Raw genomic sequence first — 18,601 nt, 5'->3', positions numbered from 1 at the left:
TTAATAGTAATACAACAAATGCTATATAAACTTGGTATCCTTGTAATCCTACTGACCCACAGAAAAAAGTTTTCTTTACTGCATTATGTACCCTGTAAAATCAAAACGCCCACCTCACACAAAAATCATGGCTCAACTGCTTTTGTTTCTATTTCACCCCACTTAGAATTCTTTAAAAAGTTTTTCAGTACATTAAATGTATTTTTCAATGGTAACAACGTATTCTGCAAAAAACAAGCCCTCAGACAGCTATGTTGATGCAAAAACAAAATGTCATGTATCTTTTTAATTGGGGAGTATGGGATGATTTGTTATTTTACAGCATAGGGGGCCCGGTGAGAGGCCTTTACATAACTTGGACAACCCCTTTAAGCTGGCCTTAGACATGGCATAGCTGTTGGCTGAACCATCCCTACTGCACCATCTTCCGTATGTGTGTTTTCAATATAGGGAAAGAGATAAGTATCTGCAAGTCTCCTGACAGCTGCTTATCCCTTGCAGAAAACAAATATTTGTGCATGCTGATATGCAGTGTGTCTGATCCATCTTTTCCCAACATCTGGAGAGCGTCAGAGGCCCCCAAACCATATTAATCTGCATACATCAGTACATTCAGGTGACTCCTGTCTAATGTGTGCAGTCAGCTATGAGAGCGACTGTCTTGCACTGGTGAGCGCTAATTAACCTAAAATTATTTCATACCTGGTAAATAAATTGCTCTATGAGAACACAATTAACCAAATGTTCTTGGTCCCTAGAGCCACAGAGCCAAAGGGATATTTGCATGAGACTATACTTTTTTTTTTTTTCTTCCAAAAATGTGACCCCCCCCCCCCCCCCCAATATTGATGTGATGATGCAATAAAGGGATGTTTTGATATAACAATTAATTTATCTTCTGGTGTTTGAATAGGTCCTTATTATCGGAGGTGGTGTTGCTGGTCTGGCTTCAGCAGGAGCTGCTAAATCTATGGGCGCTATTGTTCGTGGATTTGATACCAGGTAAAGTTCTACTTGGTGCACCTGATTCGCACAGTTCATATTCTGATGGAGCGTCCCGTCATAGGAGCATGTAACAGTCAATTATCAGCTGATCCTCATTAAGGCTGGTTTAGACACTGATTATTGCTCAAAAAATCTTTTGAGCGATAATCGTTGTTCTTTTTACAGAGCAAGGTGATCACTCAAACCTTGAGTGATCACCTTGCGCTCCGAGCGGAGGATGCAGAAGAAAAGCGGGGTGTCCCTGCTTGTCTTCTGCATCCAGCTGTTCCCCGCTCGGAGTGCCTGGCTGTTATACAGCCGGGCTCTCCGAGCGGGGTATGGAGAACACAGCTGAACCACTGTGTTCTTCATATCCTGCCTGTCATCAGGAAGCAGAATACAGCTGAAACAATAGTATTAGCTGTATCCTGCTGTGAATTCCTGATAACTGATTGCTGATCTTTCAGCACGCTGAAGGAAAATGATGAGTGACGGCTTAACGAAAACTGCACGATGTCAGTGCACTTAGACACAACGATTATTGCTCAAAAGATGGCTTTGAGCGATTTTTGAGTGAAAATCGTTGTCTAAAAGGGCCTTTACATACAGTCAGTAATTAATTGCAGCAGACACGTGTCACTATAACGGGACATCATCACTGGAGAAGAGTGGGAGTGAGCACCATTGCAGTAGGAGCTTTGGGGGATTAGGTGAGGCCCGTACGACTTACTGTAGGTTTTTGTACATTGCTAAGTAAATGCCAGCTGCATTTTTTTTTCCTCCCTAGTCTATTCCTTTAACCCCTTGAGTGGCACGCCTGGAAATTTTCTGGGACGAGCTCCACTGCTCATAGCGACATAGCCCGGAAGATTTCCAGGCTATGTATCACTATGGGAGCTGCAGAGCACAATGCCACAAGCTGTGACAGTGTGCTCTGCCTGCACAGACCCACAGAGAACAAAGCAACGGCTTTGAAAAACCAGCAGAAGATATTGCCGATATGCCGGCAATCTCCTGCTTTGTTTACAAGTTGCCATAGAGACCATCGGCTTGTCAGAAGCAAGCCGATGGTCTCTGTGGCAGGGAGAGCTTGGTGCTTGGCTGTGAGAGGACAGCTAGGTACTAGCTCTTACAGCAGAGATCAGAGAAAACCTCCGATCTCTGCTGTGTTAACCCTTTACATGCTGCAGTCTATGTGACTGCAGTATGTAAAGGGCTGTCACTGCAGCATGTAAAGGGCTGTCACCATCGGACCCCCGGAATGTGATCAGGGGTCCTGATGGGTCCCTGTGGAAGTCCCCTAAAGGGACAAAAAAAAGATAATTAAATTATAAAAAAAATAATAAAAACACTTGTCTCCCTTTACTTTGTAAAAAATCAAAAATACAATCACACATGTGGTATCCATGCGTCGTAATGACCCAGAGAAGGAAGTTAATGCATTATTTAACCCCTTAACCCCTTAATGACGCGGCCATTTTTCTTTTTCCATTTTCGTTTTTTCCTCCCCCCTTTAAAAAAATCATAACTCTTTTATTTATCCATCCACGGCACTGTATGAGGGCTTGTTTTTTGCGGGATGAGTTGTATTTTTCAATGGTGCTATTTAAAGTGCCATATAATGTACTGAAAAACTTTAAAAAAATTCTAAGTGGAGTAAAATGGAAAAAAACCGACATTTTGCCATCTTTTAGTACGTCTTGCTTCTACGGCGCACAAATGGCAACAAAAACGACATGATAACTTTATTCTATGGGTCGGTACGATTACTACGATGCCAAACTTGTTTAGGTTTTTTTTTACTATACTCCTCTTTTTTTTTTTAAAAGACATAAAATTTTTTTCAATTATTTTCTGTCGTCATTTTGTGCGCGCGATAACTTTTTTATTTTTCCGTCGACGTAGTTGAGCAAGGTTTCATTTTTTGCGGGATGTCCTGTAGTTTCTGATAGTACCATTTTGGAATACATATGACTTTTTGATCGCTTTTTATTGCGTTTTTTCTTGGAGACAGGGTAACTAAAAAAGTGCATTTCTGGCGTTCTTCATTTTTTGTTTCGGACGACGTTCACCGTGCGGGAAAAATTATGTGCTACTTTGATAGATCGGACTTTTACGGACGCGGCGATATCAAATACATATTTTTAATTTATTATTTAGATTTTTTAATAATAGATATGGCAAAAGGGGGGTGATTTAAACTTTTACAACTTTTTTTTTTTTTCAATTAAAAAAAAACTTTATTGATTCTTTTTTTTACTTTACTTTGAAGTCCCCCTGGGGGACTTTAAGATGCGATGCTTTGATCGCTCCTGCAGTATGACGTAATGCTATAGCATTACGTCATACTGCTTTTTGACAGGCAGCCTATGAAGCCACCCCACGGGGACGGCTTGATAGGCAGTCTGCTAAGGCAGCCCTGGGGCCTTTCATTAGGCCCCCGGCTGCCATGATACGTGCATGGCTCCCCCGATCTCACCGCGGGGGGGCCGCGCGGGACCCCCGAACATCGTTCGGGGGATTTAAATGCCGCTGTCAGAATTGACAGCGGCGTTTAAATGGTTAATAGCCGCGATCGGCCGCGCGGCCGCTCGCGGCTATTGCCCGCGGGTGTCAGCTGTTATAAACAGCTGATGCCCGCACTGTATGAAGAGAGGTTGCCACGCAACCTCTCTTCATACATTCCCCGACGCTCCATGACGTACCAGGTACGTCATTGGTCGTTAAGGGGTTAATGACATGGCCCCTTTTTTTCTTTTTTCCCCATTTCTTTTTTTCCTCCCCCCTGTTTAAAAAATCACAACTTGTCCCGCAAAAAACAAGCCCTTATATGGCCATGTCAATGGAAAAATGAAAAAGTTATGGCTCTTGAGACGCAACTGCAAAATTAGTTGAAATTCAATGATTAGACCATTTTAAAAAACCTGCCCTGGTGGGCACGACAGGGTGGTAGGAAACCCGCCAATCAAGGGGTTAAAGAATACATTTCTGATTTCCTTTTTGCCTTGTTTCCTTCTGTGTGTAACACTTTACAGGGTGTCCACAGAAATACCTCTCCAGGGGCAAAAGATCTTTCCAGCATTGTACAATGGTAATTGTGTGGAGCGGCCCTAAAATAACATAACCAACAATTTAAATTCTGTCAAAATCGGGGACCAAAGAGCTGCTGACCTTGAATTCTTCACCAGACATTTAGGGCAAAACACCTTCAGTATTGTGCTTGTCGCATGGATTATGGAGCGTGCCCTGTCCAGTGGTTGCACATTGTGATGGTTACACGCTCCATCCCAGGTCAACATAGCCTCATCGGTCCGTACAATGCGCTGAAGGACTAGTAGTTCTTCATGCTGTACATTCAATATAATGCTGCGCCAGTCAAACAAGTATGCCTTACACAAGCCCTGCTGCAATGCTGGAAAGGTCACTTTGCTCCTAGGTAGGTATTTCTGTGGACACCCTGTATAACTAGTGGAAGTCTTTGTGGTCCCTTTGATTGACTTTTTACCTCTTTTGTATGATGCAGGGCTGCAGCTTTAGAGCAGTTTAAGTCTATTGGAGCCGAACCTCTGGAGGTGGATTTGAAGGAGTCGGGAGAGGGAACGGGCGGGTATGCTAAAGAGATGTCCAAGGAGTTTTATGATGCTGAGATGAAGCTCTTCACCAAGCAGTGTCAAGACGTGGACATTATTATCACTACCGCCCTCATTCCAGGTATAGATGTGAAGATGTGTGTAAACTGCCTGCATTTTCAAAGCAAATTGGCAACAGGCCGGGTTCACATTCATTGGCTGTGTCCAGACAGTTATTTTATTTGTAAGCTGGCAAATCGCCCAATGGGTAACACCCGACAATCTCCGATTTTACGAAACTTTGCACATATATATTTATTTTTACACTCATCAGCTCATGGTGTTAAGAAATACAGGAGGATCAGTTTTTCAGAGGGTTGCAGAGCACCATCATTTTTGAAAATTCACATCTGGGAATCTATTGGGCATTGGAAGATGAGCGAGGTGTCTTTCTCTTTGTAATAATATGTAGCTTTATAATATATTTTCCAGCACATGGTGGTCCTGCTCTCCAGCTGAGAACTGGCATTTTGACTCCTTCATTCTCCCCAATGGTGAAAGTCCGGGAGCACAGACCTTAGCTCACTTACCTTTTTTGACCTGTCTACTTAACTGGGACAACTCCTTTAACCCCTTGAGCGGCACGCTCGGAAATTTTCCGGGACGAGCTCCACTGCTCATAGCGACATAGCCCGTAAGATTTCCAGGCTATGTATCACTATGGGAGCTGCAGAGCACAATGCCACAAGCTGTGTCAGTGTGCTCTGCCTGCACAGACCCACAGAGAACAAAGCAAGGGCTTTGAAAAACCAGCAGAAGATATTGCCGATATGTCGGCAATCTCCTGCTTTGTTTACAGGTTGCCATAGAGGCCATCGGCTTGTCAGAAGCAAGCCGATGGTCTCTGTGGCAGGTAGAGCTTGGTACTTGGCTGTGAGAGGACAGCTAGGTACCTGCTCTTACAGCAGAGATCAGAGAAAACCTCCGATCTCTGCTGTGTTAACCCTTTACATGCGGCAGTCTATGTCACTGCAGCATGTAAAGGGCTGTCACTGCAGCATGTAAAGGGCTGTCACCATCGGACCCCCGGAATGTGATCAGGGGGTCCTGATGGGTCCCTGTGGAAGTCCCCTAAAGGGACAAAAAATAAATAAATAAATAAAAATTTAAAATTAAAAAAAAAAAAGTTACAAATTATTAAAAAAATAATAAAAACACTTGTCTCCCTTTACTTTGTAAAAAATCAAAAATACAATCACACATGTGGTATCCATGCGTCGTAATGACCCAGCGAAGGAAGTTAATGCATTATTTAACCCCTTAATGATATGGCCCCTTTTTTTCTTTTTTCCCCCATTTCTTTTTTTCCTCCCCCCTGTTTAAAAAATCACAACTTGTCCCGCAAAAAACAAGCCCTCATATGGCCATGTCAATGGAAAAATGAAAAAGTTATGGCTCTTGAGACGCAACTGCAAAATTGGTTGAAATTCAATGATTAGACCATTTTAAAAAACCTGCCCTGGTGGGCACGACAGGGTGGTAGGAAACCCGCCACTCAAGGGGTTAAGTGGAGCTGTTGCTGAGTAGCTTGGTGCTGGTTATAATATATGAAGAGACTGCTATTTGCCTGTTGCTCTGTCTACATATTACATATAAGTTATTTATATGTCACGTTTCCAGGTAAAAAAGCTCCCGTCTTGTTCCGAAAAGACATGATTGAATTAATGAAGGAAGGTTCGGTTGTGGTTGACCTCGCGGCAGAGGCAGGTGGAAACATTGAGACAACCAAACCGGGAGAGCTGTATGTTCATAAGGTATGCCAGCTAGACCCATTCTTATCACAGGGTTATTATTTGTTAGTGGCTGGGGCTCCGAACGCGGGGATAATGAGAACGGCACACCGTGAGTCTCGCTGGTGAATGGAGCTGCGGTGCGCATACACGGCCACTATTCAGTCACTGAGAAGATAGCTGAGCAATGCGCTGCACGATGTCCATAGACAGTGAATGGAGTGGTGGTCATGCATACTCCCAGTGGTTGGCCCTTCAGTGATCATACATTTGATAGGAAGTGTGTGATTTGGAGGTCTGCTGTTTTTTTCCCCCTCTTCCATTTGGGTGGTATTCGAACATGATATTGGGTGGTATTCACGCAGTAATATTTTTGCTAAAAGACCATGATGTGGGAGTCATTATTTAACTCTTTCCAATCCAGTGTTGGACCTTGTCCAACATTAAGATTTCCCTGCATAGCTCCAATGTTGGATGAGGTTTGACACATGTTTCTAACAGTATGCAGGGCTGCGATCCGATGTTGGAGACGGTTCTGCATATGTATGTTACAGTATACAGGCCAGCGCTCCGATGTTGGAGACTGTTCTGCATATGTGTATTACAGTATGCAGGACAATGCTCCGATGTTGGAGACTGTTCTGCATATGTATATTACAGTATGCAGGACAATGCTCAAATGTTGGAGGCTGTTCTGCATATGTATGTTACAGTATGCAGGACAGTGCTCCGATGTTGGAGGCTGTTCTGCATATGTATGTTACAGTATGCAGGACAGTGCTCCGATGTTGGAGGCTGTTCTGCATATGTATGTTACAGTATGCAGGACAGTGCTCCGATGTTGGAGACTGTTCTGCATATGTATGTTACAGTGTACATGGTGGCACTGTCCTGCATATTGTAACATGCATATGCAGAACAGCCTCCAACATCGGAGCTCTGTCCTGCATACTGTAATATACATATGCAGAACAGCCTCCAACATTGGAGCACAATCCTTTAATACTTGTAAGATACATATGCAGAACAAATATCGGAGATATGCAGGAAAATTTTAATGTCAGACGAGGGCTGACACTGGATTGGAAATAGTTGAGTAATTCTAAGGAATCCACGGGGCGCTTTTACTCGCAAAATAAATACTTGCTGTGGAGAGTGCTGATGGCAGGTATATTGGATTGGAACGGGTTAAATGTAACCATTCACCAGGTTACACCCTACTAAAGTGTTCTCAAGATGCTTTCAGCCATGAAAACACCTGTCCAGACATATCTATTATTGCCCATTAGCTTCTTATACCTTATGATGGTAGTTTTTAAAACTACTGCGCTGTATACCAATGAGCTCTTAAAGGGATTGTTACACCTATATTTTTTCAAATTAAAACTAGATGTAAAAACATTTCATATTTTTTAATCTGTTTTTTATTTTCTGATTGCATTACTGTAAGGCAGCTGTCTTGCCTTAACTGGAGTTAACAGTGTTTAGGGATATGCTTTTCAACAGCAGCAGGGGCTATAGACACAATGGATAGGAGGGGACCCATGGACTTCTGTGGGAGAGAATTGTGTGCAGAGGTTACTGTGCAGGGAAAGGGAGGAGGTGAGCTGTAACCACATCGAATGAAAATGTTGGGTCCTATATATAGGTGTCACCTTTTGTTGTAATCCTGCCTGGGATGATAATGAGATGACTGCTGAAAAGTGTTCTCCACAGAACTGGAAGCATTAGATTATTAGTAGGCCTAGTTTTTTTTAAAAATTTTGTTTATATATAAATCATTTCCTAAAAAATTTAAAACGGTCAAAAATGCTTAAATGTTAAAAGTTGATTTATACAACGGCTCATTTTCTGATGACCCTTTCCCTTTAACAGTCTTGTGGGTGTGTCTGCACCATGCAAGTGGCCTGAAGAGTTCTTCCAAAGCCAGCCCATCTACCTGTGATTGGCTTGCACATGCACCTTGCATCCCAGGAACGGCAACAGTTTGTCTGCCCTTCTTGTCATCCACAAGTTGACCCAAATGTATGGTATATCCTCCTCCTCGATCAGAGGCACAGGGGCTGGCTTAAGAACAATTCTGTGGGCGGGTTGCATGGTCTGGGCGCACCCACTGATATAACAAGAGCTCATTAACATGTGGCGCAGGATTTTTAAAAGTTACTTTTCCCAGATATGCCCAGCTTGAAGGGCACTATTGTATATATGTTAGGAAAGGTGTTGTCATTCCTGCAAGCATGTTGTAGTAGGGCTTGTGATTTTTACCTTGGCAGCCCTTTCCTATAGTCATGGGGTTCGAACAAGTGACAGCATGGTCCATTAGCTTGGTATACACATTTGTTATCCAGCCTTTAATATTATGTGATTTTTCTCTAGGGAGTGACGCACATCGGCTATGCGGATTTACCGAGCCGAATGGCCACACAAGCTAGCACACTGTACTCCAACAACATCACAAAGCTGCTGAAGGCGATCAGCCCAGATAAAGACAACTTCTACTATGCCATCAAGGATCAATTTGATTACGGAACCATGGACCACGTCATCAGGGGAACAGTGGTCATGAAGGTACGTGCTGTCTGGAAATGATTAATCCCTTAGGCTGTATGTCCATGGGCGTGATTCCGCCAGCGATAAATCGCCGGTAAATCACGCTGTCTGAAGCTTTCCATAGCATTGCTATGGAAAGCGCAGCCGTGGCGTCCACAAGCGGAGAATCGTAGCGATTCTCCGCTCGCGACTGGCAAATCAAAGCATGCTGCATTTGCCATGATTCTCCGCGGTCAGCCTATCTGTCAGATAGGCTCAGTGCGGAGAACCGTCAGCTGTCTCCTGCTTCCCGGTGGTGGCTCCCGTGCTGGAGATCTTCCGCGGGATATTGCTACGCCTGTGGACAGGCAGCCTAAGGCCTCCCTCACACAAGTGTTTTTGTACAGCGTTTAGCACTGCGTTTTCCGCACTGCACTAAACGCTGTACAAGGCTCCCATTCATTTCAATGCGTCTGCTAACACAAGGCTTAAAACGCTCTTTTTTTTTTTTTTTTTTTTTTTTTTTTTTTTTTTTACACCTTTTATATCCCTGTAGGGGAATTGAACCATAACAGCTTTGGTCGCTATGATAATGCATTATAGGACTTCTGTACTGCAATGCCTTATCACTTGTAATACCGATCATAGGCAATGGCAAGCCGGGATGCCAGTAACTCGTATCCTGTTGAATTGGCAACCTATTGGCCCTCCACGATTACATCGCAGGGGTCTGATGACATCACAGAGGGAGCGTGCTCCCTCTGTGAACCCTTTACATGCAGAGCTCTGCATAAAGCGTGGCATGTAGGGGGTTAACATTGGAGGCCGGCTATCGGGAACAACCGTCTCCTGTTGTGGCATGGCTTGGGCTCAGCTTCTGAACCCACACTATCCACATGACGTAAGTTTACGCCCTGGTGTGTCAAGTACCGTGCTGCCATGATGTAAACTTAAGTATTGCGGCGTTAATTTGGACATGTAATTAGAATGGATTAGCTGTGCTGGCTGCAATGCTCTGCAGCTGCAGCCCTGCGGATTGTCCTTTTGTGGCTTTGTTTTTTTTTTTTTTTACATTAACCTTAACTCGGACGGGCTCTGGCTCTTGGCCCGCTCAGAGCCAATTGACACTTTTTCACTGTAGCTGAGGCATCCATAGGAGCCCCTGTTACAGGGAAAACATCCCCTGTAGTGACAATAGTCACTGGCAGAGCTGATCAGGGTCACTTGACTACCAGCTCGCGTAGTAGAAGAAACACTTCCACTTTCATTTTTTTTAGTACATCGCACTCCTTTAGCTGACAGCAGACAACCCGACCTGCTTCTGATTGATTGCATAAGCAGGGGCTTTAATCCCCCGCTGTATTTTTACTATCGGCTGGGATTAAAGCCCAGGACCAAGCGCCATAAACTTACTGTGCTTGGTCTTTAATGGGTTAAATTCATGACACATTTCATACATCCTTGACAGTAAAGGGTTAAGTTCATTTTATTGAAGGGATTGTCCATCTTAAACAATATATATTTACTCCTACGATCTGGTCATCACTGCGAATCTGGTTTCTGAAATCTCCAATTATGAACTGACATTGGTAGGGAAAGGTGCAGCTGGGGGCCCCTAATTGGGAGGACCCCCCCTCTTTGATGTTTATATGCCCTATTACAGTTCCCTACGCTGCTGCAGGTGTACTTGTATCAGTGCATGTGTTTGATCTAGCAGTAACCTATATTATACGTTGTAATTGGGGTTCTTGGCAGCAGTCGGTACTTTTTCCCTTTTATGTAAAGGCTCTTCTGCAGTTGATTTGCACGTCTCCTTTGTACGGCTCCGCATAATACAGAGCTGAAAGTACATAACATTTTATTAAACATCTCGGTGTAAGCCCACTGCACACTAATCACTGGCTGCCATCGTGGCGGCTCATGCCAAGTCTTAGAATAGACAGCCTTATGTTCAGTCTAGGCCTGAGTGACGCAGGCCTTCATTTCCTATCTGCTTTGTGTTTTGCGCACGGTTTAATTATACGTATCGCATGCCAGTTCTGTTTTAATAAACTATTTTTGGTTGAAATGAGAACCGTTCCAAAACAATTGTTTGCTCTCTTGTTTGAAAAGCAGCGGCACATAACAATAACACAGTAATAAGTGAATGCGAGGCCGTAAATCACGAGAGGCGACGGTTTCACTGTTATTTTAATGTGGCGCTGGCGATGCAGATTGTGCTCTGGTATTCATCTTATTAAAAATAGGGGTGCGGGCCATCAGCTGGATATATACAAAAAATATATACAATTTAGAAATTCCGCTAATCTGGCACCACCTCTTCTGGAAATCCCATTTGTTCAGTATGTGACTCTGTCGTCAGGTTCTCCCTGGATGGGTTCTAGGGTGGCAGGACGGGTTGTGTGGATGCCACTATAGGTTCCCCTTACGCCATCCATAGCTGATGACTAGAGATGAGCGAGCATACTCGCTAAGGGCAACTGCTCGAGCGAGCATTGCCCTTAGCGAGTACCTTCCCGCTCAAGAGACAAGGTTGGGGTGCCGGCGTGGGGGAGCGGTGAGTTGCGGCAGTCAGCGGGGGGGGGGGGGAGATCTCCCTGCTCTCCCCCGCAGCTCCCTGCCCGCCGCCGCCACCCGAACCTTTTGTCTCGAGCGGGCAGGTACTCGCTAAAGGCAATGCTCGCTCGAGCAATTGCCCTTAGCGAGTATGCTCGCTCATCACTACTGATGACCGAATGCTTGTTCGACAGCTATTTCCTCCGACGCTTCCAATTGTGTCAACGCTCAGTTCAATGGCACACTTACATACTTGACAAGGGGGCGTTGGAAGAAGCAGCAGGCAGATCGCTCTGGTGGGGGCTTATTTTCATGGGGGACAAGGCGATTGGGCATTAAAATTCAATGTTTTTTGCTTTGTTACAAGCTGGCAAGCTGGGCGACGGCTAACATGGATGTAAAAACAAAAACTTCCGTGACACAATTTTCACTTCTTTTGTAGGATGGAAAAGCGATCTTCCCAGCACCGCAGCCAAATAATGTCCCAGTAGCAGCACCTGTACAACAGAAGTCTGTGGCTCAACTGGAAGCTGAAAAGGCGGCCGCCGTTTCCCCTTTTACGAAGACCATGACCAACGCCAGCGCATACACTGCCGGTACAGAGATGCTGGACTTGACATATTCATCACCTGGAAGTAGAAGGGAGCATTTGCTATATTGACACTTATTTTCTTTCCCACTCTAGGCCTCGGCACCCTTCTAGGCCTCGGTATTGCCTCTCCTCATTCTGCCTTTACTCAGATGGTGACAACATTTGGCCTGGCCGGAATTGTGGGCTACCACACCGTATGGGGCGTCACTCCCGCCCTGCACTCCCCACTCATGTCCGTAACTAATGCTATCTCAGGTAAGTGCCTGTAAGATTTCTTTGTATTCACAGTGAAGCTTGTGTATTAGCAATATCAACCTTAACAGATGGCAGATGTATACAAAAATTCCTCTTGGCTTATGTGTCCAAGACATGCCATAGCATTACATCATACTGCGATCTGACAGGCAGTCTATCAAGCCACCCCACAGGGACGGCTTGATAGACAGTCTGCTAGGACAGCCCTGGGGCCTTTCAGAAGGCCCTCGGCTGCCATGACAACTGCAGGGCTGCCTGCGATCTCATCGTGAGGGGGGGGGGGCTGTACAGGACTGTTCGGGGGATTTAAATCCCGCTGTCAGAATTGACAGGCATTTAAAGAGTTAATAGCGCCGATGAGCCGTGCAGCTGATTGCAGCATTGCTCCTGGGTGTTGGCTGTAATAAACAGCTGACTCCCGCGCTGTATGAAGACAGGTCGCCCCGCGATCTTGCTTCATAATACCCCGATGGACGTAACTGTACGTCATATAGCGGGAAGGGGTTAGAGGTTTTCCAGGCAAATATTATTGATGACTTCAACTATCGGATGACGAATCCTGAGGAGATCTGTTGGGGTGTGCCACCCCCTACCCCACATTTGGCACCCACCCGCAACAACTCTGATAAGCCGCGCTGCTCATCGCAGCTGTTAACCCTGTAAATGTTTGGGTGGTCCCGCACAAATCCATTTCTTCCTGTTCTCCGTACACAACCTATTGAGACAATCCATATGCCTCAGCTTGCCCCACCTCACCCCCCTATCGTTTCTGTATTTGGGCCAGTTGTACTGCAGGGTTCGTGCTGTGAAATTTCACTGCTCTTGCTTCCAAACATGTTCATTAAAAATGATTTTATTAGCAAGCGCTACATAATATAGTAATATGCATCCTGCTGGGGTGATCATGCCTCCTGCAGCGGAATGCAGTATATGAAACAGAGCCCGCTTATAAATCGCCGTTATTGCCTCATTTCTCTTGTTTCCTAATAAAAAAGCCTTTCTGGGAGAAAAAAAAATCATACAATGTGTTATGGCAATTTTTGTTGAACATCTGACAGATTTTAACATTTACATTGCCCCACGGGCAGACTGGCAGCTTACTGACGGGGGATGGATTTCCGTCCCTGTAGTCTAGGTCGCTGCCTGGTTTACTGACATTCATGAAGTTATTAAGTGAACATTTACATGGCTGTTAAAATATATAAATATTTTTTCACTTAATGTAGTGTACTCTGGATATCTTCTATGTGTCCGGAAAATAATAAAAAAAATGGTTATTATATTAGGGGGGTGGTTATTCTATTCAGCACTTTCATCTAATACCAGAGCAGAGAGCAGCTAATAAAGGCCTTTGTCATTGTGGAGGATCCAGCACTACACATATACAGCCTATTGATTCTAATGAAAGCTGCGTAATGCTCCATTTTTGCCTGCAGCGATTCTGCCAGGGAATTGAATACTTTCTGCTACCCTACGAAAAGTAATTGGACACCTGAGCAAGAATCGAAAGTAGTCTTTATTTCCATATATTAATACTCAGTGGGGCTTCTTTGGCACTAATGACATCGTATACTCTTCACATCCTACTTTCTACTAACGTCTGATGCACTTCAGCTTGTATTTCCCTCCATTCATCCTGCAAATGTCTGAGTTCTTTCAAAGAATATGGATGCTCTTAAGCTTTCCTGACTCGATGTTCCAATTTGTCCCAAAGATGTTCAGTAGGCTTCAGCCAATCCATTCATGGAACATCAAACCAACGTAAAACATTGTTGGATTTGTGTCAAGGCGCATTGTCGGCAGCACATTATTGTCTAGAATGTCAGGGTACGCCTCCGTGTTCATGGTGGTTGCACTACAACCAACTGATCTAGACCATGACATGTAAAACACCCCAGACTATAATGAAACCTCCGCCGTACTTAACTGTTGGCACAACACGCTCTGACAAAAGGCATTCCCTGGCGTATTCCACACTCAGGTACATCCATCTGGTTTGAAGATGTAGTAGTGTGATTGGTTCCTCCATTGCCCCACTGTCCAATGATGACGCTCCTTACACCGTTGTAGGAGGGTCGATGCATTATGTGACGTGATGGACTGCTTGTGTGCAGCGGTATAATCCTTATATTCAATAGCATGAAGTTTTTGTCACAAGCCATGGTTGACGCATCCAAAGGTCTGCATCTCAATAATGTGATTTAGGACACCGGATATGCTAATAAGACATGATCTATTCTACTCATAGGGCTGTCCAGATACTTCTGGTAGGATATTTTATTACAGACGATTACTGAAGGCTTTGGTAGCAGGTCGCTTTGCTTCTAGTCTGGGCATCCTTACTACTTGCGATCATTCATGCCGCTGTTCGTTTGTATGTTTGTCAGCCGCACATCCGTTTACATGCACCCACAAAGGATCTACCATTGGATGAGCTGGCTGCGAGACTGTTTACACTGGGCAATGTTGAGGAATGAGCGTTTTTTTGATCATCACCTCTTGTAGAAGGGCATTTCGTGTTTTTGTGCAGCTCTACATGTTGGGGAAGGGTTTCATGGAACTCGTCTGTGTGGAACTGTTAATGATATTGTCTTGTTGTTCTCTGCAGGTCTGACAGCTGTCGGTGGGCTTGCACTGATGGGTGGTAATTACCTTCCTTCCAGTTCCCCTGAAGTCCTGGCTCTACTCGCAGCATTCGTGTCTTCCATCAACATTGCAGGTAATGTGATACCTGGCAGGGTTAATAGGACGATGAACACGTACATTCGAACCCTGCTATTTAATCCAAAAAATGTTGTGATCAGTTGTTATCAAGACATTAGCGAAGGCTCCCTTTGTAACCACACAGTCCGTCTTTGAGAAAGCAGTCACAATAGCTGACTGTTTCATAGTGACAGCCTGGACTTAAAGCCGTTTTCTAAGACTTTTTACTGTTGATGACATATCCTCCGGATAGGTCAATAGTTGATCGTTGGGGGTCTTACACTCAGGATCAGCTGATTCCCGACACTGCTGTCAGTGCAGGCAGCGCTAGAAGCAGATGGCACTGTCCTTATTGCAGCAGCCTGGTTTGGTACTACAAAGCTTCCCTTGAATTAACCCCTTGAGTGGCACGCCCGGAAATTTTCCGGGACGAGCTCCACTGCCCATAGTGATATAGCCCAGAAGATTTCTGTGCTATGTATCACTATGGGAGCTGCAGAGCACAATGCCATAAGCTGTGACATTGTGATCTGCCTGCACTGTCCCACAGAGAACAAATCAAGGGCTTTGAAAAACCAACAGAAGATATTGCCGATATGCCGGCAATCTCCTGCTTTGTTTACAGGTTGCCATAGAGACCATCGGCTTGTCAGAAGCAAGCCGATGGTCTCTGTGGCAGGGAGAGCTTGGTGCTTGGCTGTGAGAGGGCAGCTAGGTACCAGCTCTTACAGCAGAGATCAGAGAAAACCTCCGATCTCTGCTGTGTTAACCCTTTACATGCTGCAGTCTATGTGACTGCAGTATGTAAAGGGCTGTCACTGCAGCATGTAAAGGGCTGTCACCATCGGACCCCCGGAATGTGATCAGGGGTCCTGATGGGTCCCTGTGGAAGTCCCCTAAAGGGACAAAAAAAAGTAAAAAAAATAATTAAAAAAAATAATAAAAACACTTGTCTCCCTTTACTTTGTAAAAAATCAAAAATACAATCACACATGTGGTATCCATGCGTCGTAATGACCCAGAGAAGGAAGTTAATACATTATTTAACCCCTTAATGACATGGTCCCTTTTTTTCTTTTTTCCCCATTTCTTTTTTTCCTCCCCCGTTTAAAGAAATCACAACTTGTCCCGCAAAAAACAAGCCCTTATATGGCCATGTCAATGGAAAAATGAAAGTTATGGCTCTTGAGACGCAACTGCAAAATTAGTTGAAATTCAATGATTAGACCATTTTAAAAAACCTGCCCTGGTGGGCACGACAGGGTGGTAGGAAACCCACCACTCAAGGGGTTAAAGGGAATTTGCCTGCAGTACCGAACCGGGCAACTGCAATACGGACAGGGCTATCTGCTTTCAGCGCTGTCCACATTAGCTGATCTCAGCCCGCTGTCAATTGGTGGGGATCCATAGAGGCAAACCCCTGTGGATCAACTATTGACCTATCTGGAGGGTAGGCGATCAATAATAAAAGTGCTGGAGAACTCCTTTTAACTGGAACTCATAAGATTGTCCAGAGGTGATGCTTGTTAAGCGCATTCCTTTAGGCCTTCCTTGACACTTTAAGGATGTGGGCTAGTTTAGTATTCAAAGGGGTTGTTCGAGTTAAGTAACATACACTACCGTTCAAAAGTTTGGGGTCACCCAAACAATTTTGTGTTTTCCATGAAAAGTCACACTTATTCACCACCATGCGTTGTGAAATGAATAGATAATAGAGTCAAGACATTGACGAGGTTAGAAATAATGATTTGTATTTGAAATAACATTGTTTTTACATCAAACTTTGCTTTCGTCAAAGAATCCTCCTTTTGCAGCAATTACAGCATTGCACACCTTTGACATTCTAGCTGTTAATTTGTTGAGGTAAGCTTGTGAAATTGCACCCCACGCTTCTAGAAGCATCTCCCACAAGTTGGATTGGTTGGATGGGCACTTCTGGCGTACCATACGGTCAAGCTGCTCCCACAACAGCTCAATGGGGTTCAGATCTGGTGACTGCGCTGGACACTCCATTACCGATAGAATACCAGCTGCCTGCTTCTGCTGTAAATAGTTCTTGCACAATTTGGAGGCGTGTTTAGGGTCATTGTCCTGTTGTAGGATGAAATTGGTTCCAATCAAGCGCTGTCCACTGGGTATGGCATGGCGTTGCAAAATGGAGTGATAGCCTTCCTTATTCAGAATCCCTTTTACCCTGTACAAATCTCCCACCTTACCAGCACCAAAGCAACCCCAGACCATCACATTACCTCCACCATGCTTAACAGATGGCGTCAGGCATTCTTCCAGCATCTTTTCATTTGTTCTGCGTCTCACAAACGTTCTTCTTTGTGATCCAAACACCTCAAACTTGGATTCATCCGTCCACAACACTTTTTTCCAGTCTTCCTCTGTCCAATGTCTGTGTTCTTTTGCCCATCTTAATCTTTTTCTTTTATTGGCCAGTCTCAGATATGGCTTTTTCTTTGCCACTCTGCCCTGAAGCCCAAAATCCCGCAGCCGCCTCTTCACTGTAGATGTTGACACTGGTGTTTTGCGGGTACTATTTAATGAAGATGCCAGTTGGGTACCTGTGAGGCGTCTGTTTCTCAAACTAGAGACTCTAATGTGCTTATCTTCTTGCTTTGTTGTGCAAATCGGCCTCCCACTTCTTTTTCTACTCTGGTTAGAGCCTGTTTGTGCTGTCCTCTGAAGGGAGTAGTACACACCGTTGTAGGAAATCTTCAATTTCTTAGCAATTTCTCGCATGGAATAGCCTTCATTTCTAAGAACAAGAATAGACTGTCGAGTTTCAAATGAAAGTTCTCTTTTTCTGGCCATTTTGAGCGTTTAATTGACCCCACAAATGTGATGCTCCAGAAACTCAATCTGCTCACAGGAAGGTCAGTTTTGTAGCTTCTGTAACAAGCTAGACTGTTTTCAGATGTGTGAACATGATTGCACAAGGGTTTTCTAATCATCAATTAGCCTTCTGAGCCAATGAGCAAACACATTGTACCATTAGAACACTGGAGTGATAGTTGCTGGAAATGGGCCTCTATTCACCTTTGTAGATTTTGCACAAAAAAACAGGCATTTGCAGCTAGAATAGTCATTTACCACATTAGCAATGTATAGAGTGCATTTGTTTAAAGTTAGGACTAGTTTAAAGTTATCTTCATTGAAAAGTACAGTGCTTTTCCTTAAAAAATAAGGACATTTCAATGTGACCCCAAACTTTTGAACGGTAGTGTACATCTTAGTGGGAGACTATTGTCACTGACAGCCGGGCTCCCCCCTGCAACAGCGGGGGTGCATCGGAGCAGCGACCCCTGCTGTTAACCCCTTCCCTGCTGCGATCTATGTAGAGTGCGTCATGTGAAGGGTTCACAGAGGGAGCGCGCTCCCTCTGTGATGTTATTGGACTCTCGTGATATTATCGTGTAGAGGCCGACGGGTTACCATGGCAACAGGATGCCAGATACCAGCGTCCTGCATTGCCAGTGCCTGTGAGTACTGTAACAAGCGACAAAGCATAGCAGTTGGTATGGTGCAAGTCCCGCATAGGGATATAAAGTGTGTGTGTGTGTGTGTGTGTGTGTGTGTGTGTGTGTGTGTGTGTAAATAAGAAAAAAAAAAAAAGA

At 44.5% G+C, this 18,601-nt stretch overlaps 1 protein-coding gene across 1 annotated transcript in view; it reads left to right on the top strand.

Annotated features, from left to right (window-relative positions):
- NNT (nicotinamide nucleotide transhydrogenase) overlaps positions 1-18,601 on the top strand; it is a 129,699-nt gene that overhangs the window by 41,303 nt on the left and 69,795 nt on the right. Inside the window, exons 6-12 of the mRNA XM_066602744.1 lie at positions 914-1,002; positions 4,508-4,695; positions 6,234-6,367; positions 8,720-8,911; positions 11,871-12,024; positions 12,114-12,275; positions 14,884-14,994. Coding sequence (XP_066458841.1) covers positions 914-1,002; positions 4,508-4,695; positions 6,234-6,367; positions 8,720-8,911; positions 11,871-12,024; positions 12,114-12,275; positions 14,884-14,994 — 1,030 coding nt within the window. The remainder of the gene's footprint in view (positions 1-913; positions 1,003-4,507; positions 4,696-6,233; positions 6,368-8,719; positions 8,912-11,870; positions 12,025-12,113; positions 12,276-14,883; positions 14,995-18,601) is intronic.

Source organism: Eleutherodactylus coqui, chromosome 5, assembly GCF_035609145.1.
Source record: "Eleutherodactylus coqui strain aEleCoq1 chromosome 5, aEleCoq1.hap1, whole genome shotgun sequence".
Taxonomy (NCBI): Eukaryota; Metazoa; Chordata; class Amphibia; order Anura; family Eleutherodactylidae; genus Eleutherodactylus; species Eleutherodactylus coqui.
The sequence above is the reverse complement of the archived record's forward strand: the minus strand, read 5'-3'. Positions and strand labels throughout refer to the sequence as shown.